At 36.9% G+C, this 21,232-nt stretch overlaps 4 protein-coding genes and 1 pseudogene across 4 annotated transcripts; 1 reads left to right on the top strand and 4 right to left on the bottom strand.

Moving 5' to 3' along the window:
- Positions 1-43: 43 nt before the first annotated feature.
- On the bottom strand, positions 44-1,126 carry LOC148772575 (WAT1-related protein At3g45870-like). The gene is made up of 4 exons (XM_088820426.1): positions 1,072-1,126; positions 791-951; positions 556-707; positions 44-472 (listed from the first exon to the last, which is right to left on the bottom strand). The coding sequence occupies exons 1-4, from the start codon at positions 1,124-1,126 to the stop codon at positions 274-276; spliced, it is 567 nt and encodes a 188-aa protein (XP_088676552.1). The 3' UTR covers positions 44-273.
- Positions 1,127-3,535: 2,409 nt separating this feature from the next.
- On the top strand, positions 3,536-5,863 carry LOC105957865 (putative carotenoid cleavage dioxygenase 4, chloroplastic). The gene is made up of 2 exons (XM_012981840.2): positions 3,536-4,914; positions 5,409-5,863. Exons 1-2 carry the CDS (start codon positions 3,536-3,538, stop codon positions 5,770-5,772), a joined length of 1,743 nt encoding a protein of 580 aa, XP_012837294.2. The 3' UTR covers positions 5,773-5,863.
- A 1,537-nt stretch (positions 5,864-7,400) lies between these two features.
- LOC148772574 (putative carotenoid cleavage dioxygenase 4, chloroplastic pseudogene) lies at positions 7,401-7,733 on the bottom strand (annotated as a pseudogene).
- Positions 7,734-10,475: 2,742 nt separating this feature from the next.
- LOC105957948 (WAT1-related protein At4g19185) lies at positions 10,476-13,953 on the bottom strand. The gene is made up of 7 exons (XM_012981935.2): positions 13,462-13,953; positions 12,451-12,513; positions 12,222-12,338; positions 11,649-11,934; positions 11,273-11,428; positions 10,952-11,103; positions 10,476-10,868 (listed from the first exon to the last, which is right to left on the bottom strand). Exons 1-7 carry the CDS (start codon positions 13,677-13,679, stop codon positions 10,667-10,669), a joined length of 1,194 nt encoding a protein of 397 aa, XP_012837389.1. The 5' UTR covers positions 13,680-13,953; the 3' UTR covers positions 10,476-10,666.
- Positions 13,954-14,638: 685 nt separating this feature from the next.
- Positions 14,639-21,019, bottom strand: LOC105957946 (oligomeric golgi complex subunit). The gene is made up of 11 exons (XM_012981934.2): positions 20,522-21,019; positions 19,269-19,321; positions 18,528-18,675; positions 18,312-18,419; positions 17,658-17,725; positions 17,296-17,419; positions 17,060-17,206; positions 16,703-16,966; positions 16,325-16,609; positions 15,601-15,747; positions 14,639-15,360 (listed from the first exon to the last, which is right to left on the bottom strand). Exons 1-11 carry the CDS (start codon positions 20,741-20,743, stop codon positions 14,848-14,850), a joined length of 2,079 nt encoding a protein of 692 aa, XP_012837388.2. The 5' UTR covers positions 20,744-21,019; the 3' UTR covers positions 14,639-14,847.
- Between the last annotated feature and the right edge of the window lie 213 nt (positions 21,020-21,232).

Here is a 21,232-nt window from a genome sequence, read left to right as displayed (position 1 = left end):
CATGTTAATTTAACGAAAATTTGATTATTAATTATGCCAGTGATTCGAAAATAGCAGAAGCACAATAAACTGAAGAGAATTGGAGGGAGCAAACGTGAGTTAACTCTACAACATGATATATAGATAATATCATATATGTATGTATGTATGTAAGCTAAAATCGTCGGTGAGAAAATCGAGAATTAAAAAAAAAAAAAAATTGGAATCGGAGATCGATATAAAAACGAGCTACAGAAACAACCTCGGATGACAGCATGTATATATTAAAATAAATTAATCGGTGATCTTAGGTATCGAGGTTGAACCGGAGAAAATATGTCCTAACTGAAAAGAAATCTTGTTGATGGAAGAATCCCGGTTAATTAGCGGCTCTGACGACTTGGAGATTCCGATGGTCGCCACCTGTCTTTCTCTATACGAAGCCCACGTCACCAAATAAAGCCCAGCTATAATCAAAAGTCCTCCAAGAATACTGTTTTCAAAATTTATGGATGAAATTAAATGTCTGTAAAGAAAAGCATGGATATTAAAAAAGAAGAGTGGAAGAATGATAACCTTCCCAAATAAATCGAGCTTCCGAGGAATATTCTCGACAGAAAAGCCGATGCTGCAGGTTGGAGAGGGTTATATAAAGCAACCAATGCAGGGCCGAGCGTTTTATTGGACCATGTCAGAAGTCCGTAGTTCAAAGCAGATGCTATAACTCCCTACACGAGAGGCAAATGTATTGAAAGGGTCGGTTCAAGAACGAGGAAATAGAGAAATCCCGTTATTTTTCTGGCCGACTTACAGCATAGCATACGGCGAAAACCTCAGAGCGAGTGAGATTCCAGTCGGTTGATTCGTTTGTCATGAAAAAAGTGGTGACTACCATGAACAAACAACGTAACCGAAAAAGTAGGAATATGCTGTCACCGATATACACGCGGGATACTTGGCTAATAGTGGAGCCTGCACAGAAAGTTAAGCTCGATAAGCATCTAATATCGAGTTATTAAACTCGTGCAGATACACCTATAGTGGGAGAGAAAATCATTATATTTAAAAAATGGCTAATCTCCCCAACCAAACGTTGAGAGTGATATACGTTGATTACCTGAATGGCGGGATAAGTGGCCATGCACATGCTGTTCCCGAGACCGATTAATCGGCCGCCTCGGCAGATTTTCAGAACACTGCTTTTAACTAATGGAATCCAATTTCTTCTTTATAACGGATCGTCCGTTCATAATTTAAACTCCATAAGGGTGCGCATGTGGACCGGATGGTCCGTCTATGGAAGAAAAACGGATGCTAATAGTTGAATTAAATGACTATTAAGAGGGGTTTTAAATGATTTTCATTATTATACTTATCTATGCATAAACAAATTATCTCCAGCGAAGAAGAAGAAGAAGAAGAAGAAGAAGAAGAAGAAGAAGAAGAAGAAGAAGAAGAAGAAGAAGAAGAATAATAATAATAATAATAATAATAATAATAATAATAATAATAATAATAATAATAATAATAATAATAATAATAATAATAATAATAATAATAATAATAATAATAATAATAATAATAATAATAATAATAATAATAATAATAATAATAATAATAATAATAATAATAATAATAATATTATTATTATTATTATTATTATTATTATTATTATTATTATTATTATTATTATTATTATTATTATTATTATTATTATTATTATTATTATTATTATTATAATTTGCTATTTTGATACATCATAGGGAAGAGCATGGGCTCCTTCGACCCTACATCCGGTGAAAAACATCGGGTATGTCTTCTGCTGTCACGTGTCACTTTTAGTATTTTTATAAAACCCCTAAAAGTTAATCCAAGTGGGGGAATATATTATAAAATGCCAAAAAGTCCATGTGCCAGCATAAGACCCACCCGATGTTTTTCACCAGGTGTAGGTTCGAAGAAGTCGAAGAGTATAATCCTCGATATGCTGGAAAAAAGTCGAGGCAATTAACTAGGTCTTGAATAGTACGTTAAAATTTTCGAGGGTTCAGAGGAACTGCGCGTGACGACGGTCGTCCCAAATGACATGCATGCATGCATGGGGACTTAATTATTTTAATAATTAAAATGAAATTCAAGAAATATGTTTTCATGTTACAAATAATTGAGGTGTGTTAATTAATTATCTTGAATTTTTTTTTCTCTAAAAAAAATAAATAATTAATTATCATGAACATGCATGCGTGTACGTATGTCGTATATGCAGCGTGATGGAGACGGTTCCTAACATGGTAGGCTGCAGAAGAATATTCCGGCGACTGCACGGTGGCTAGCCGCATGTACGGACAAGGTTGCTACGGCAGCGAACCCATTTTCGTGGCTAGGGAGCCCAGGGCCGGCTCTAGTGCATAGGCAACCTCGTAGAGTGGCACATGGCTTCCATTCGATCTTTGCGGAGAAATTGATCTCGTAATTTCACTTCTGCTTCGATCTCAAATTTAAGATTATTGGTTTTTTTTTTTTTTTGAATTAATATTTTTTTTCTTCCAAATTATTTGTCATTACATAATTCCAATAATATATTAATTTCACCTCCATTTTTTTTTTAATTTTGCTAGTTATTACTCTTAATTAACTGACACAATTAGTTGAGAATCTGACAAGGGTATTTTTGTAATTCTCTCTCTCTCTCTCTCTCTCTCTCTCTCTCTCTCTCTCTCTCTCCCAGACGGAGAAGCAGTCAGCAGCCGTTTTGTCAAGAATTACAAGCACAATTTAGAGAAAGAAAAGGATTCGCTTGTGATTCAGCCAAAATTTATGGGCAAATAAGTAATTTTACAACATAACTGACGGTGTTACTGTTTTTAAAGCTGAGCATATACCATCATACAAAATGTTGTGATTATTTCTGTTTTGCACTAATTTTCAATTTGTCGTCTGTATGGACAAATGTTTATACTCGATTGGCTGGGGGTTCAGATGATTGACCACATTGAACAAATTATAAAAAATAATTATTGATAAATATTTACATAAATATAATAATTATTCGTATTTCACATGGATTTGTAAAAAATTAAAGATCTCCACTATACATTAAAGAAGTTGAATCATTTGCAAAGTCAACTGCTGTTATTATCAATGATTATTACCTTCAGAATTAAATAATTTCAGGTGAAATATTAATTTCTATTTTATAAACTCCGTGGTCACATATTAATTTGCATTGAGTTTTGAAATAAATAAATTGATTTATTTATTTCAAAAAATCCGGAAACTAGTGGGAAAAAAAAGTAAAAAACAAAAAAAAAAAAGAAAAAGTCAAAATTGAATTTTTTATTCAAAATTAATAAAATTAAAATTAAATTGAAATTATAATTAAAAATTAGGTTTAAAAAATTAGGGTTAGTTTTACGATACATATTAATTTTGTTTTTATTTATAATACAAAATGAGCTTATTGACGAAACAAGTATACCATATACATAGAATAATAAAAATAGTTGGTTGATGCGCATAAAAAACCCTATGAACAATAATTCAATCAATTACAGAAATGAAGGGTTTTTCTTCCTCTTTCATACAAAATTATTCTCAGATTAATTCATCATCAGTGAGAATTAATGAAAAACATAATAGAATTAGTATTTCTCATCCGACACGTGTCATCGTCTTCACCGCCGGAAAGAGAAGAATATTTCTCCGATCAAGAAAGCTTGCAGATTCAGACAGTGGTACTTGTCCAAACAAATCACTACTCACAAATATCTTCAAATGGTTGGATGAATTCATCTGCGATTTCATTGACCCGCCGCTCCGCCCCTGTGTTGACCCAAACCACGTACTCTCCGGCAACTTCGCCGCCGTGGAGGAGCTTCCACCCACCGCATGCACGGTGGTCCAGGGCTCACTTCCGCCGTGCCTGAATGGCGCTTACATACGCAACGGCCCGAACCCGCAGTTCTTTCCACGTGGGCCCTACCACCTCTTCGACGGCGACGGCATGCTCCACTCGATCAGAATCTCCGGCGGCGAAGCCGTGTTCTGCAGCCGTTTTGTCAGGACTTACAGGTACGAGCTAGAAAGAGAAATGGGTTCGCCGGTGATTCTCAAAGTCTTCTCCGCCTTCAACGGCCTCCTCTCTTCCCTGTCGCGCTGCGCCGTTTTTTCGGGACGCGTACTCGCCGGCGAAATCGACCCCCGCCGCGGCGCTGGTGTGGCGAACACCAGCCTGGCGCTGTTCGCCGGAAAACTCTTCGCCCTCGGCGAGTCCGATCTTCCTTACTCAGTGAAACTAACACCCGACGGAGATATAATCACCCTCGGACGCCACGTGTCGTTCGGCGAGGCGTACATGACGATGACGGCCCATCCGAAAATCGCGGCGGATTCCGGCGAGGCCTTCGCTTTCCGGCACAGCATCACCCACCCATATCTCACATACTTCAGAATCAACCCCGACGGAATCAAGCAGCCGGAAGTTCCCATAAACTCGTTGAAGCAAGCTGCGTTGGTCCACGATTTCGCCGTCACGGAAAACTACGCCGTCTTCTCCGACCCGCAGATCGTGATAAAACCGTCGGAGGTTCTGCGCGGGAAGCCGCCGATCGGAGTTGATCTGGGGAAAGTCCCGAGGCTGGGGATTATCCGGAAGTACGCGGTGGATGAGAGTGAGATGTGGTGGGTGGAGTCGCCGGGGTTCAACATGAACCACGCCGTGAACGCGTGGGAGGAAGACGGCGGCGACACGGTGGTGATGGTGGCGCCGAATATATTGGGGGTGGAGAATGTGTTGGAGCGGCTAGATTTGACACAGAGTTCAATGGAAAGGATTGAAATTAATGTGAAGACGAAGAAGATGAACAGGAAATCGATCTGCAATGGAAATCTTGATTTTGCAGTCATCAATCCTGCTTACGTTGGGAAGAAGAACAGGTAACTTAAATCAACTAGATTAAATCAACTAGATTGAATGTTTTATGACAAAGTTATACGCGAATGAGTGACGTCTTGAATTTTAGATAACTCATCAAGACATTAAAGTTGTGAATAGTGTTCATTGTTTCATGTATATTTTTCTCATTCGACATTCAGTTCTGGTGATTCAAGTTGGATTATAAATCTAACTAAAAAAACTACAAATTCTATATTTCGAGTTTTGCAAAATTTTGATTAGAAAATAATCAAAATCGTGTATGAAGTCGAAACAGTATTATTACAGCAGATTTATCGCAACTTAAAAGTAAACGGAAAGAGAGCATTTAGCTTCATGTACATTTTGCATTTGCGTGCAATCAACATGAATTGTGTATAATACAAAAGTAAGCGTCGCTTTGATTTTTTGCCTGAGGATATTATATTGCTGCATTTTAATTAATTAATTAATTAATTAATGCCACGTGGATATTGATTTCACAATAATATTACAGATACGTGTACGCAGCAATAGGTGACCCAATGCCAAAGACAGTAGGGGTGGTCAAGATAGACCTCTCACTTTCGACGACGGTCAACTCCGGCGATTGCACGGTGGCAAGACACCTATTTCCGCCAGGCTGTTACGGCGGCGAACCGTTTTTCGTGCCAAAAGCGGCGGCGGCGGAGGAGGATGATGGGTATCTAGTGAGCTATGTGCATGATGAAAATAGTAAAGAATCAAAGTTTATAGTAATGGATGCAAAATCACCTAATCTTGAAATTGTTGCTTCTGTTAAACTTCCCCAAAGGGTTCCTTATGGATTCCATGGAATCTTTGTCCCCCAATGTGAACTAGAAAGACTATATGATAATTAATTTCTCCATTTTTTAAATTTAGTTTTTCTTCTTTGATTTGGTAAATAAATTTTATTGAGATATATGTAGATATTTTTTTTAATTTTTATAATGAAGGTAATCGCAACCAACCATATAATATATTTATAATATATTTAGATATTTTTTATGTTTGGTTAGGGGTGTAAATCGTACGGGTCGGATCAGATACGATCCAAAGTTCCGAATTTTCGAATTTTTTCGATTCGATACGATTCCATTTTTTCGGAAGTGAAAAAATAATTCCAAAAGAATCGGAAAAAATCAAAAATCGGAATTTTGAAAACTGGAACGAAAAAACTTGTTTCAAAATTGAAAAAATTGGGATCGGAATCGGCGGTGTAAATTTCCAATTTCTAGTCACCTTAAAAATAAAATACATAATGTTGGTATTTTAAGTGTAATATTCGGGTAAAAAAACCCGGAATTTTTGGAACTTAAATCGCGGAAATCGTAATCTTTTATAAATTCCAATTCGGATCCAAATAATTTCGGAGAAATCGGAAGTCGGAATTTCAGAATTCGAATTGAAAAATATTATACCAAAATCGAAAAATTTCATACCAAAATCGGCAGAATTCGAAAATTCCGTTCCAATTTCCATCGTACGCTTGGTGTACGTTGTCAAAATAGAGTATATATATAAGTTGTGTATTAACACTTTAATTACTTTCATAACGTGAAAAAATTAAACCTTAATATTTATAGTTGAAGTTTTCGAATAAGTTTGTTGTTTGCAATTAAAGAGAGACGACACAGTCGCCATTTTTTTAATAGAAACTTTGGAGGGATTTTAATAAAAAAAAAATTGAATTGGATTTTCCTTTTAACGAGTGGGTTACAATATGTTCACAATAATGAACCGTCAATTATTACAATATGTAAAATGAGAAGTGACCCGTGAAATATTTCCCCCAATAACCCATCAATTGTAATTTGTACAATTGATATGTTTAGTGACCAATTTTGTCCAATATCCCATCAATTACCAACACCACATAATTATTTGTCACTATTCTACCTTTGTAATATATATATTGAACATGAACTCAAGTAAGTACAGATGAATTACATAATTATATTTGTAGCTTTGCACTTGCAGTATTTGAAATAAGTACGGTGGAATTTTACCCTTATTAATTTACCTTTACTTATTAATTTTCTTATCAATTATCTGATAAAGGTTATTTTAGTCATTTTTATGTTTTTTTTTTTTTTTTTTACCTAAAATCAATTTACACTTGTTAAGATTTCTATTTGCATTTCTGAATGACAATTATTAAGAAATGGAAAGAGTAGTATACTATTCTCACAACTTTAAGATTTATAACTTCTTTTACATTGTTGTGATGTAATTACATTCTTGCACATATATATGTACTATTTATAATATCTTATATCTGGTGGTGAAATACACCGAGTAAATTCTAACATTTTATTTGTGTGCACAATCGTAAACATATACACGCGTGTGTGCATAAAATATATATGTATATATACATGTGTACGATAGAATATAATCGGTGTAGTTCACCAGGTGTAGATAGCATATATATAAAGTATATATATGTAGAGCCAATTCGCACCCGAGAAATTTATACGGATTTTTCTCATAGCTTGTTAAGGTCACTTTCTCTAACGAAGAGACCGTGGAAGCCGTACGGGACCCGACGGGGCAGCCTCACGGCGGCAACGGTCTCGAGATTAGGTGACTTTGCATCCATTACTAAAAACCTCGACTCTCCGGTATTTTCATCGTGCGTATAAACGACCACATATCCGTCATCCTCGTCGGCGTTTGGATTTTTCGGCTGCCTAGCCACGAAGAATGGTTCTCCGGCGAAGCAACCGTCGCCGAACATCCGGCTAGCCACTATGCAGTCACGACGGTCGTTCTCCGATACCGACACATCGAGCTTGACTATCCCGGATATTTTCGGCATTGGGTCCCCCACTAATCTAGGATAATGAGTGTAAAAAAATTAAGAAAATAATTATTAATCCATTGTTGAAATTCTAGTAACACCATTTAATATGGAAAAAAATATGAAAATTATTTTGAAAAGACACTCAATTTGTCACCTTCAAGAATGACCAATTAATTAATTAATATTATACTGTTGCATTTTAATTAATTAATTAATGCCACGTGGATATTGATTTCACAATAATATTACAGATACGTGTACGCAGCAATAGGTGACCCAATGCCAAAGACAGTAGGGGTGGTCAAGATAGACCTCTCACTTTCGACGACGGTCAACTCCGGCGATTGCACGGTGGCAAGACACCTATTTCCGCCAGGCTGTTACGGCGGCGAACCGTTTTTCGTGCCAAAAGCGGCGGCGGCGGAGGAGGATGATGGGTATCTAGTGAGCTATGTGCATGATGAAAATAGTAAAGAATCAAAGTTTATAGTAATGGATGCAAAATCACCTAATCTTGAAATTGTTGCTTCTGTTAAGCTTCCCCAAAGGGTTCCTTATGGATTCCATGGAATCTTTGTCCCCCAATGTGAACTAGAAAAACTATATGATAATTAATTTCTCCATTTTTAAAATTTAGTTTTTCTTATTTGATTTGGTAAATAAATTTTATTGAGAGATTTTCTTTTTAATTTTTATAACGAAGGAACTCTTAGATATTTTTTATGTTTGGTTAGGGGTATAAATTGGACAGATTGGATCGGATTTAACCTTTACAGAAAAATTCCGATTTTTTTTCAGAAAGTGAAAAACTAGTTCCAATTGCGTTCTGAAAAAAATCGAAAATCGGAATTTTGAAAATTGGAACGAAAAAACTTGTTCCAAAATCGAAAAATTTGGGAACGGAATCAGCGGTGGAAATTTCCAATTTCTGGTCATCTTGAATATAAAATACATAGTGTTGGTATTTTAAGTGTAATATTCGAAAAAATAAATACCTGGAATTTTTTGAACTTAATTAAATCGCGGAAATTGGAATTTCGTATATAATCCAATTTGGATCCAAATAATTTTGGAGAATTCCGAAGTTGGAAATTCATAATTCGGATTGAGAAATATTATTCCAAAATTAAAAAAAAAAAATCTGTTTGAAATCAACAGAATTCGAAAATTCCGTTCCAATTTCCACCCTTACGCTTGGTGTACGTTGTCAAAATAGAGTATGTATATAAGTTGTGTATTAACACTTTAATTACTTTCAAAGCGTGAAGAAATTAAACCATTATATTTATAATTTGAGGCTTTCGAATTAGTTTGTTGTTTGCAATTAAAGAGAAACGCACGATCTTGCCATTTTTTTTCATAGAAACTTTGGAGGGTTTTTAATAAAAATATTTGACCAGCATATCGAGGATTGATATTTCCGAAATCGAGGCTTGCGTCAGAAATCGAACGCCTCATAACAACCTTCTTTTCTCGAACATCAATCGTGATCTTTTCCAAAGACAACCGCATCGAATCTATATTATTCACCGCCTCCGCGACCGACAAAATATTCGCCACCACAATTACGATCGTGCCACCATCATCTTCCTCCCATGCATTAACTGCATGCATCATGTTCAATCCATGCACATCAATCCACCACATTTCTCTCTCATGAACAGTGTATCTCGGAATAATTCCGATCCTGGAAACTTTATCCGGATCGGCTTTCAGTACGTTCTTTCCTTTCCCTAACGCCAGGTCGGGCCGATTCGGAAGTAGGTCAAAAATGGAGGGACGACGAAGTATCTGTAATAAGCAAAGGCTTCGCCAGTTTCCGCGTCGATTTTTGGGTGGGCCGTCATGTTCAAGAAAAGGTTGGTTATGCCGCCGCCGCCGCTGTGGAAGAAGTTGTGTCGGCCGACGGAGACTATATCACCGCCTTCGGTGAACTTTAATTTAAAGCGTACGGGAGGTCGTATTTTCAATTAAGACAAGGAGGTTTCTGGCGAATAGGAATAGACTGGTGTTTGCTTGTGGGGTTGTGGGAGGAAACTCGTCCACCGGAGAAAAGTTGCCGGAAAGTGAGTGGTTCGGGTCGACGTATGGCGGGAGACGAGACATGTCGGTTAATCTAGTTACGAAATCATTTAAGTTTTAACGGCTTGAAGATTATTTCGTGTAAATTAGACAATCATTGTTTTTTTTTAATTTGGCAGGGAATTTTAGGGCAATTAGGGTTTTTACGGGCCGAAAAATGTTGAACGGAGAGTTGTTGACGATGGATGTTGTACGAGGTTTCTTTGTCGGAATTCCGACAGCTGGTGGCCGGAATTTCGGAAGGAAAGACGACGAGGAAAGAGTGTCCATATTATATTTTATTATATTATTAAATGGCTTATTTAATTTGTGGGTACGTAGTGATATGTTATTAGCAGAAATAAGATTTTGTTTTATAGCCTGAAATTGAATTTCTATTCCAATATAATAATCAAATTAAATATGAGTTTATAATAAAATAGAAAATTAACATTTCACGTAAAATTATTTAATTCAGCAGGTGATACTTGATCAATTTAGAGTTGACTTTCGCAAATAATATGGGGAATCTTTTTATAAATACATGTGAAAGACGATGATTATTATATTTATTTAAATATTTTAACAATATATCTTAATTATCTTATATATAGTTTTTTTTTATGGGTTAATTAGGGAGAATCCCTCATAACACATTTGTCAACAGTGATTAAAAAATGGCACAATATAATAAACTGAAGAGAGCAAAACTAAGCAAGTTCACTCTAAACGGAAGAGAGCTACAAATCATATATATTTAATATATTAATCTAAAAATCGTCCGTGAGAAAATCGATAATTTAAAAAAAAAAATTGGAATCGGAGATCGATATTAACGAGCTACAGAAACAACCCCGGATGACAGTATATGTATATATTAAAATAAATTAATCGGTGATCTTAGGTATCGAGGTTGAACCGGAGAAAATATGGCCTAACTGATAAGAAATCTTGTTGATGGAAGAATCCCGGTTAATTAGCGGCTCTGACGACTTCGAGATTCCGATGGTCATCGCCACCTGTCTTTCTCTATAGGATGCCCACGTCACCAAATAAAGCCCAGCTATAATCAGAAGTCCTCCAAGAATACTGTTTTTCAAAGTAATGGATGAAATTAAATGGCTGTAAAGAAAATCAGAGATGTTAAAAAACAAGAGTGGAAGAATGATAACCTTCCCAAATAAATCGGGCTTCCAAGGAATATTCTCGACAGAAAAGCCGATGCTGCAGGTTGGAGAGGATTATATAAAGCAACCAATGCAGGGCCGAGCGTTTTATTGGACCATGTCAGAAGTCCGTAGTTCAAAGCAGATGCTATAACTCCCTACACGAGAGGCAAATGTATTAAAAGGGTCGGTTCAAGAACGAAGAAATAGAGAAAACCCGTTATTTTTCTTGCCTAAATGGAAAAGCATGCACAGAGAGAGAGAGAGAGAGAGAGAGAGAGAGAGAGAGAGAGAGAGAGAGAGAGAGAGAGAGAGAGAAAGACTTACAGCATAGCATACGGCGAAAACCTCAGAGCGAGTGAGATTCCAGTCGGTTGATTCGTTTGTCATGAAAAAAGCGGTGACTACCATGAACAGACAACCGAAAAAGTAGGAATATGCTGTCACCGATATACTCGCGGGATACTTGGCTAATAGTGGAGCCTGCACAGAAAGTAAATTTCGATAAGCATCTAATACCGAGTTATTAAACTCGTGCAAATACACCTATAGCGAGAGAGAAAGGGTGTTCGACGTTTTATAAGAAGTAAAGGTAACTAACTGTTTCTACCAAAATCATATTTAAAAAATGGCTAATTTCCCCTCAACCAAACGAGGCCATTAATGCAAATTACAAACATCGAGAATGATATACGTTGATTACCTGAATGGCGAGATAAGTGGCCATGCACATGCAGTTCCCGAGAAGGCACAAAACACCAAGGTTCCAATTATCGAACCCTAAATCAAGAAAGCTGGATATTAACCAGCCAGCAGGTTCCGGCTGACCTTTGGCACTTATTTCGTTGTGTGCTGCAAAGTCTAATTCCTTATATCCGAAAAGAACTGGACCACGGAACATAGCCATTAGAATGGCACCACAAACGCAAACAACGGTGCCTCCTAGCTTTGCTTGACCTTCGTTTTTTCGTAAATTAACAGTTTCTGTACTGCACATGGAACAACCTCGTGTAAGAACGAAAGATAAAAAAGTTTTGTCTGTATGTTTGTGAGGAGGAAACAAAAAAGAAGAGGAAATTGATTGGAAACATACGTATCTGATTTTGCATGAACATGCAAGCAAGCATAGACAAACTCAGAAAGCCCTCTGTGTGTGTGTGTGCGTGTGCGTGTGTGTGTGCGTGTGCGTGTGCGTGTGTGTGTGTGTGTGTGTGTGTGTGTGTGTGTGTGAGAGAGAGAGAGAGAGAGAGAGAGAGAGAGAGAGAGAGAGACTGACCCCATCACTACAGCCAATATGAATGTAAAGACTGGAATAGCGGGCTGTACGGCTGCAGCATACGTTGGATTCGTGTAGCCAAGACCAAGAAGAAATAAAAGTTGGTTCCCGAATATACTAATCCAATAGCCAAGCGACAAACGAAAAAACATATAGAAATTATTAGTCTTTTTGTTAAGCCAGAAAATTAAATTAAACACATAAATTAAACAGAACGGTAACAAGTTACCCAGTTAAACCAAGAAAGAAGAACGCTGTTATAAACCGTCTATTTAGTGGCAATCTCAACCTCCTGCAAAACAAGAAACCGAACATAAGAAATCCGCTTCTGCGGCATTCGTATCAACAAATAAAAGAGATTCCAGCAACAGTTGATAACGAACAGAATTCAATGGTTTCACTAATTTACGATATTACATTAGTACTCGAAATAAACATATTTACTTATAATCAATAGCATCAACAAGAACACCTTTCTTTAGGTTAGAATTCAGGCTCGAACGGTTGACAAAGAAAAAACTACTTATTATTCTTATTGTATGACGAGTTTCACTACGAAACAGTCACCACCAGCTAGGTTAACGCAGATTCATCGTTAATACAAGTCCGTTTGGATATCATATATAACATATTCCTCAGGAACAAGATCGAGACACTAAAATCGACTACATCTAGTAAGATTTGTTGGGAGCGAAAGGCAGAAAAGAAAAACTAGCATCTTGTAAATTGACGAAAACCCACAACAATACGACTCGAGTATATGTAATCTCCATCCAAACCAATGCAATCTTGAATTTCACGCGCAATACATCTTTTTCACCGTAACGATAACCGGAAAACGTTCGCAGCCCGCTTCCACATTTGGCCTAAACACCACCATCGTACATTCATTTCTTCGCCAATATCCGTCTGCAAATACTACGAACACACCCTATTCGAAAATCTGAACTTTCGATCTAGGTTTGTATCGAGACGGAAGATAGCAAGTGAACCCACACTTAAAAGTATGATTCCCCTTTTGAACAGTGGACACTTAACAACCTAGTAAAGGGACCTTCCAATTTCAAGAAACACACTTCACCTTGCAGTAGGAGAAAAAAAATTGAAACAAAAATAGAAGCAACCCACATTACATTAATCCATGCATATATCCTTCAAAAGCTTAAAATTATTCTTATCAGTCTCAAATTCTCATCAAACGCCGTAAAATACATAAATATTAAGAGAGAGAGAGACTGACTTCTCACGGGCATATGCGACGGGGGCGAGAATCGAGAGGGCGAGGAGGTCTCTGTAGACGCAGAACACGAGCTGGTTGACGCCGACGTTGAGAGCCACCTTGGTGATGACGTGGTAGCCGCCGTTGAAGACCTGCACCGCCGCCATCGCCATATGGGCCCTCCAAACGTCGCCGCCGTTTGCGGCGGAGGACGCCATTGCTGCGGATATGCTCTTCATAACAGCACCGATCTCATCCCAAATCACTCTCCCCACGCGCTGAATGTATAGACTGGATTGTTCTTGTTTGGGGGCTGATCGGCGTGAAAAGTGGGGTTGCGCGAATCGCGAGGAAACGGAGGTGTGGGCGGTGGAATTACTTTGATGCGGCGGTGGTGCAATTCTTGTGGTCTGGTCACGTTTGTAAGGTGAATTGTGAAGATTTTGTGGGTACCCCAGAGCAGAGAGAGAAGAGAGAAGGGGGAGTGAGAAACTGTGAACTGAGAATTTTGCATTTTTTATTATTATTATTATTATTATTATTATAATATAATCATTAGCCCATTTAATAAATTAAATTTATTAATTAAATAAATTATTAGCCCATATCTAATGAGTTTCAATTTGACAGCTAAAACGGCCGGCCCGAAAAGGATTTCAAAGAGGAGACTTTTATTTGTGACATTTACTAACTACACTAACACCTAGGGTTAATAATGGAACACAGTTAACACTTTTATTTCTTCTAAAATTGAATAATTCATTTCAATTATGTTGCCGAATTTCAAAAATTGGATTGATTTTTTTTGTCGCAATCGGCGAAATTTCAAAATTTAAAATGTTTGTCAATTGACCTAAGAACTGTCACTAGGTCGACTTCGTCACATATGGTTAGCCTAGTGTTGTTTATATCTTTCGTCTGGTTTGTAAGTTTATGTGGTTGATAGCGGATTCCTTCATTACAAAAAAAAAAAAAAAAATTGGGATAGAAAAAAAAAATCACAGTTTTTGAAATTATTTTTGAGAATTAAAATCAAATGAAAAATGGAATACTCATATACATTCCAATTCCCCTCCAGCAAAAAATCGAATTCGAAATGATAGGTAATGTTCGAAAATCTGAAATTTTTGAAACGGATGCACTTTATCCATAGATCTAGTACGATTTCTATGCTAGACCCCGTAAACTTCACCGGTGATTTTCATGAGCAATTATGATAGTACGTCTAAAAGTCTCGTAAAATAATCTTACAAAAAAGGTCCCGTAAATTATCGACGACGCAGATTGGTGGTGTCTCTATTCAAGTTCTCCATTGCTAAAATTACATAGAATTAATTAAAGAAAATGTCATTATGTATACAAATCTTATAGGGAAGTGATTATCAAAAAAAAAAAAACACAGCAACTTCAAATTCCCAAAATGGTTCTTATCTGATCAGGTGGATGTCTAGCCAGTGACCTAGGATCCGGATACCCATTTTCCGGATCCATAATTCCCTTATAAATAACTTCATACGCTTCCGCAAGAGACTTCCCCAACTGGACGGAAGCTTCCGATCTCAAACTCGGCGACTGTATCTGCTCAAACTCAGGCAAAGAATTCTCACTCCCCAAAACGAACCCAAAGAAACCCTTCAGACACTCCGAGAGTACACCTGGCGACATATCTTCTCTATCCGCCAAACGCGCAGATTCGCCAGCTGGCAGAGCATCATTGGACGAAAACTGAGACATCTTATTGGACAGCCCACATTTTCGCAAAATAGAATCGACTTCCTTTTCGACGAGGCCGTAAATGTGGCTCTCTATCATTGCACCGAGCTTCTTCACGTACTCGGCTGCCACCTCGTGTGTCAACAGTGGTTGTCTGATGGCACTTAAGCAGTTGATCAGGAATATTCTAGAAGGTGTTTCCCGGGTCTGCATAGAAATAGAAGCCAATTAAAAATATTGAAAATGTAGTTTTCTTTGGATTGTTAAGAAAGCGGATATATATATATATATATATATATATATATATATATATATATATATATATATATATATATATATATATATATATATATATATATATATATATATATATATATATATATATATATATATATATATATATATATATATATATATATATATATATATATATATATATATATATACCTGAGACGAAGGGGTAGAATTGGTATTCTCTAAAATAGCATCTACAGAAGATCTGCGGAGTTGAGCTGGGTCTGAACCTACTCTACTTCTTCTTGATGACTGTATTACTCCCTTCGACTTGTGCGCCTCTGCCGCTTGTTCACACATCTGAATATTTATAACATTAATCTTACTCTTTTTTTTTTTTACAGAAAAGCAATGTTGGACAACAAATTGTTCAGGAGTGGCTATGGGTGGAAATTGGAACGGAATTTATGTTCCACCGATTCCGATTCAAATTTTCTGATTTTGGAACAGCATTTTTTCATTCTGAATCCCGATTTCCGAATTTTCTGAAGTTTTTTGGATTGGAATTGGAATATATACAAGATTCCGATAACCGGTCCGCTTTTAATTTCCGAAAAGTCTGATTTTTTTTTTCCCGGAAATCACACTTAAAATATCAAAATTACTCGGCATTTTACAATTTAGGTTACTAAAATGTGGAATTTGGAAATTGACGTTTTTGGAACAAGTTTTTTCATTCCAATTTCCGAAATTTTGATTTCCAAGTTTTTTTGGAACGGAATTAGAATTAGTTTTTCACTTCCAAAAAAAAAATCAGCTTTTTTTCCGAAAGTATTTCCGATTCAATCCATCCGATTTCCATCCTTAGACATAATTAAGTTGTTTGGAAGAAAATTGTTTTTTAAGTTCTAAAATATTTGTGAATCAGAGAGCGCACCTGAATAATGGGATCTAGCAGGGCAGATATGACAGGTTCGAACAGAGGCTTTTTGCCCGAGACTGGAACCATTACACTGCTATATGTTTCGATTATTTCAAGCAGCACCGAAACTCCTTCCTTTAGTGCAGGAGGTGGAGAAAGATCAACAGAAACTGGGGGAGGGTACCGTAAAATCTTCTCTCCTCGAGTTTTCAGTATGTCGAAAAAGGTTTTTTGAGCAGCATCTTTTAAAGCCCAAAGCGTATTACACAGAGCTGTTTCCCTCCCTAGTAAATCTGATATCTGTGGATAACAAGTTGAGTCGAACAGAAAAGGGAAATTATAAAGAATAAACTGCAAGAAATTTTTGAAGTTTTTAAGTAGAGAAAAACTCACGGTGTGGCTGTAAAACTCCAGAGTGTTATTTAGCTTGTATGAGACTATAAGGTTAGGCTGTGACTGCAGAACTTGTTCGACTCTCACTTTAAATGGCCGACAAACTCCTTCGAAGATCCTGTCTAGAACAAATGTCATATCTGATTCTGTCTTTCCTATATCGCTCTCTGGAATGTTGGAGAATCTTTGAGCAATTGGTCCAGTATCTGCCGATGAATCGGGGTCAAGCAACGCAAGAACAAGTTCTCTTTCAGAAGCCAAAGCCTGTAGAAATGGAAACCAAAGCAAGAAAAAAGTTCCTAATTGGAGATTAAAAAACCACAACTACATCCCAAATAAATCATAAAAAAAAAGTACCTGATGCAGCCATCCCAGCATGTCACCAACATATCTTAAAGGGTCGTGAGCATGAACTTCAATTGGTCTAGGTAGCCCACCATGTCCTCCACGTGTAAGGGCACTAATAAATCTTCTGAAAAGTGCGTTATGTCTCATATTTGCCACCTGTGTGTTCAAATAATTACGTACATAAACAAATTATTAGAAATGCATTCCTAAAAGGTTTCTATAATTTCTAGATTTTATGCAAATACCTCTTCTGCACAGTACTTGAAAAGGACTGGCCTTGCTTTGAGGCATCGGACAGCAGTTTTTAGGAGCTCACTAACTTCAGGATTGTCAACATCTCCAAGTCTCCTACACTCGGCTTGGACCCACCTAGATAGGAGAAAATGCCACATGTACTGAGAAATCAATCATAATGATAGAGAATGAACCTTCAACGTGGGCAGAAATAAAATATATGCATAAGTTCGTGCTTTTACAAAACAAGGATTGTTTCTCTTACATTCTAGAAGCATGTTTTCTATGCATTACGAATTATTGCCTGACAAACTCAAACAATATATGATTACTTCACTCTTTATCTTTTTTTCCATTTTTATAAAGAAATTACCTGCAAAGTCGTTCATAGGCACCTTCTTGGTAGACAGCCATCATATCCATTAGCTCCAAACCAGCTCGCTGCGAAAAGTATTCAAATGAATTCCAAAGTATATTAGAATATAAATAGTGAAAAGATAAGGTCAAACTTGAGACATTAGACGAAGGAAAGACAAGCTCTAGAAAAGATTATAGTCCCTTTATGCCACATTCATTGTTCCTTTTTCCTTCTCTAATTCCATTTCCTACTACTTATCGGAGCATTATTATACAGATACTAAAATCTTTCAGATTTCAATTCTCAACTAAAACTCCAGACCAAATGGAATGGACCTGTACAAGTGGCTTTGTTGTAAGGGATTATAAGTGCTAATAACATGGCTTAACACCTTTTGGTTGTAAGAAAGAAGTCATTAAAAAGGTGGCAATTGGCATTGTCCAATAAATTCTAAAATAGCTTATTATGGCAGAACTGCTGCCATTAAGTAACATAAGTTTTATCCTGTCCCCATCATAATGAAAATAAGATTTTAAGATAACTAAACAGGATTCGGGATGACACAAGTGAATATTAAATTTCTTCTTAATAAAATTTGAAGGAAATGTAAGAGGATCTACGTCTGTGCATGTATATATATGAGAGAGTACGAAGAAAATGATGATGAACCTGGTGGTGTGTCCTTAGCAATACTTTGCAATTGGCATGGATTTCATGAACATGAGCAAGTGCCTTGAAAAAGTTTTCACTCAGGTCTTCCTCCCGTAACGCATTTATCTGCAGAAAAGAACAGCCATAACCAAAAATACAGATGGTTAAGCATGCTAATAATACTCTGAATGGTCATGGCTAGAACAGGTTCACTCTCGAAGAATCAGCCAATACCTCATCATTAGAGAGCTGATAGTCACGAAGAAAGCATGACGCAATCTCTTGCCTCTGTGTGGTGTTCTCAAGCTCATGTTTAAGCCTCTCCGTGGTACTTATAATATCACCAGTGGTAGCATTACAATTATTTAAAGCTTTTGCAATCCTACAACATAAAAAGATTTAAATCATGCTACCATTCGATAAGTAGAGTCACGTTTTCACGGATCAAATCAAACATTTTTAATAAGGGTTAAAATAGGAATAAACATTCAAAATAAACCAAAATGTGGAGGAAACAAAGAAAATTTTCATACTGCCGGTAGATGAAAGTTGGATAAGACACCCACTCCAAGAGTAGTACTCATGGCTCACGCAACCAAAAGTGTCGAAATAATTTAGCATCTGGCGAACATAAGCGAGTGATTGTAACATTTTTAGTCCCATTATGAATTTCCTCAGTCAATGTCATCAGTGCGGTATAATACACTGACTCGCATATTGTTCTAAAATAGTATTTTGCTACTACTGGTTCTTACATTTCAAGATTAGTGGCACTTTTAAAAAGCACTAGATAAATTACCTCATCATAATGCAACAACAATTTTTTTCTAGCCAAACAACATAATTATATGAAAATACACTACAAGGTAAAAGCAAGTTATCAAGTGAAAAAGTTTTACAATTCATAATGGAAATAAAATTGGGGAAGAAAAAAAGAAGCAAGTACTTGATAAGAAAAGGAAAATGAATGCATACTTATCACAACATTCAGCCAGTGCATTAACCTCTTCCTCAACCTGATCCAAGGCCTAAAAAACCCATTCAAATACACTATGATTAGATACCAACCTACAAAGAGAGGAAAAATAACATCGAAATTATAGCTACCACACCCAAAGAACGACTTATATAAATTATAGCACCAGATGAAACAATCAAGGCAGAGGAAGTACAAAGCATACCTCTGCATCTGAATACCACTACGTCAATTTGAGTTAATCTCAGCTATACCAGGCCATGCCATCACAGATTTTTGATGATCATCACAGATTTTTGGCCCCCCAAACATTACTAACTAGAATTTTCTTTTATAATTCTTTTGTTGGCTTTCTCAACATTATTTTTTTACTCCTCTCTATATTCTCAATTCGGATAAATTCATAAATCTTTGTAACTTTTTCAAGCTTCCTCTTGCTCACTTCAAAATGAATTTCAAACTTCCTAAAAGTAATGTGTTGGTATTTTGCATTCTGCTATGTAAAACGTTGTTTTGGGGAAGGCCAAATAATCTATAGAATTCAAAGGTGACATCCATTTTGCAATGTTGGAGGAGCATTATATGATTTACCTGGTTCATGAAGTTTTTATTGGCACAAAGTTTCTCGGCATAAATATACAAGCATTTCTTTCAGATGCGTTCATACGCAAAAGATAAATCAATTTATTACGTCCTACATAGTGTGCCATGATTGATCGGCTGATATAAAGCAATTAGCTTTGTTAGTTTCTTGTCTGTAGCTTCTAACTACCAGCACAAATATAATCCAATAAGCTGAGAGTAGAATGGAACAAGAAAATTTGCATCCAACTAATTTGATGACTTTATTTTGTGAACAAACAACATACTTGTAACAAAATTATATTCTCAAAAAAAAAGGATGTTATAAATACTAGTCAATGAGTTGAATTCTACTCCCAATCTACAAAATTACTAAGTTAACAACCAACCAATCATCTAATGAAGTATTCATTCGTCAAATTCTGAAGTTTAGAACATATCATCAGATAAACAATTGAACACCGATCCATCTCTACAATGCACCAACGAAAAACAGTTCATAATTAAATAGTTCGATTCATTTGCAGCACCACTAAAGCAGAGGTACAACCAACAATTCAAAACAACGATCAGGTCCAACGATTGAGAATATCAACAGATCACAAAAACACACAATTCACGACGGCAAACAAAAAACTGCAAGTTGCACCACGCGCTTCAGTCCGCGTACCTGTTGGGCGGAGGCGGAGGCGTCGAGGAACTCCTCGTTGATGGAGAGGCCGCGGTTCTCGATGGTGGATCGGAGATTCCGGCGGGATTGAGGCGTGTTGTCGGAGTAAAAGCTGGAGAGAGTGTTGAGCGACGCGAGCAGATCGGGCGCGTCGGTGCGAGTCTCCAGCACCTTCTTCAGCTTCCGTGACAGCCCCGGCGCCAGTGCGGTGGCCGTCCCCATTTTCTCTCTCTAGAATTTTCCGGCAGCCGATAAATTCATCAAGTTGTACGGTAGGACTTGAAATCTCGCCAAAGTCCAAAACCTTCCCTCTTCTCGCTTCGTTGATTTTAAGATCTACCAGAAGCACTCTGTTTCAACGGTAACGGCGAGTGGAAGGGGATGGTTAACTCGGAATAAAGGTACAACTCTTGATGCACGGTGTACAACTGTTTTTTATACGGGCTTAGCTATCTGGAGCCCGGCCCATATAACTTGGGCCTCAAATTTTCAAACTATTGTAATTTCATTGAGCCCGGTAAATATTTTGAAATTAATCAAGTGCATTTATAGGTTCATAAGCCCAAGTCCAATAGAACCATACCAATAAAAATATGGTTAATTATTTTTTTTATTTTTATTTTTATTTTAATTTTTTTAATGAAGGAACTCGCAGCCAACCATACAGGTGCACTGGGTAAACCTATACTCTCGTATAATAACATAACTTGC

This window comes from Erythranthe guttata, chromosome 1 (assembly GCF_056151865.1).
Source record: "Erythranthe guttata isolate IM_541 chromosome 1, IM_541, whole genome shotgun sequence".
Lineage (NCBI taxonomy): Eukaryota > Viridiplantae > Streptophyta > Magnoliopsida > Lamiales > Phrymaceae > Erythranthe > Erythranthe guttata.
This window is presented reverse-complemented; position numbering and strand designations above follow the sequence as displayed.

Coding starts and splice junctions, on each gene's coding strand:
- LOC148772575 (XM_088820426.1), bottom strand. CDS start 1,126: ATGTGCATGGCCACTTATCCCGCCATTCAGGTAATCAACGTATATCAC. Junction 708..790: donor TTTTCGCCGTATGCTATGCT/GTAAGTCGGCCA, acceptor CCTCTCGTGTAG/GGAGTTATAGCATCTGCTTT. Junction 473..555: donor AGCTCGATTTATTTGGGAAG/GTTATCATTCTT, acceptor TTTTGAAAACAG/TATTCTTGGAGGACTTTTGA.
- LOC105957865 (XM_012981840.2), top strand. CDS start 3,536: ATGAAGGGTTTTTCTTCCTCTTTCATACAAAATTATTCTCAGATTAAT. Junction 4,915..5,408: donor TACGTTGGGAAGAAGAACAG/GTAACTTAAATC, acceptor ATAATATTACAG/ATACGTGTACGCAGCAATAG.
- LOC105957948 (XM_012981935.2), bottom strand. CDS start 13,679: ATGAAGAGCATATCCGCAGCAATGGCGTCCTCCGCCGCAAACGGCGGC. Junction 12,514..13,461: donor GTCGCATATGCCCGTGAGAA/GTCAGTCTCTCT, acceptor CTTGTTTTGCAG/GAGGTTGAGATTGCCACTAA. Junction 11,429..11,648: donor CCACTTATCTCGCCATTCAG/GTAATCAACGTA, acceptor CTTTCTGTGCAG/GCTCCACTATTAGCCAAGTA.
- LOC105957946 (XM_012981934.2), bottom strand. CDS start 20,743: ATGGGGACGGCCACCGCACTGGCGCCGGGGCTGTCACGGAAGCTGAAG. Junction 15,748..16,324: donor TGCTAGATCCCATTATTCAG/GTGCGCTCTCTG, acceptor ATAAATATTCAG/ATGTGTGAACAAGCGGCAGA. Junction 15,361..15,600: donor ATTCTACCCCTTCGTCTCAG/GTATATATATAT, acceptor ATTTCTATGCAG/ACCCGGGAAACACCTTCTAG.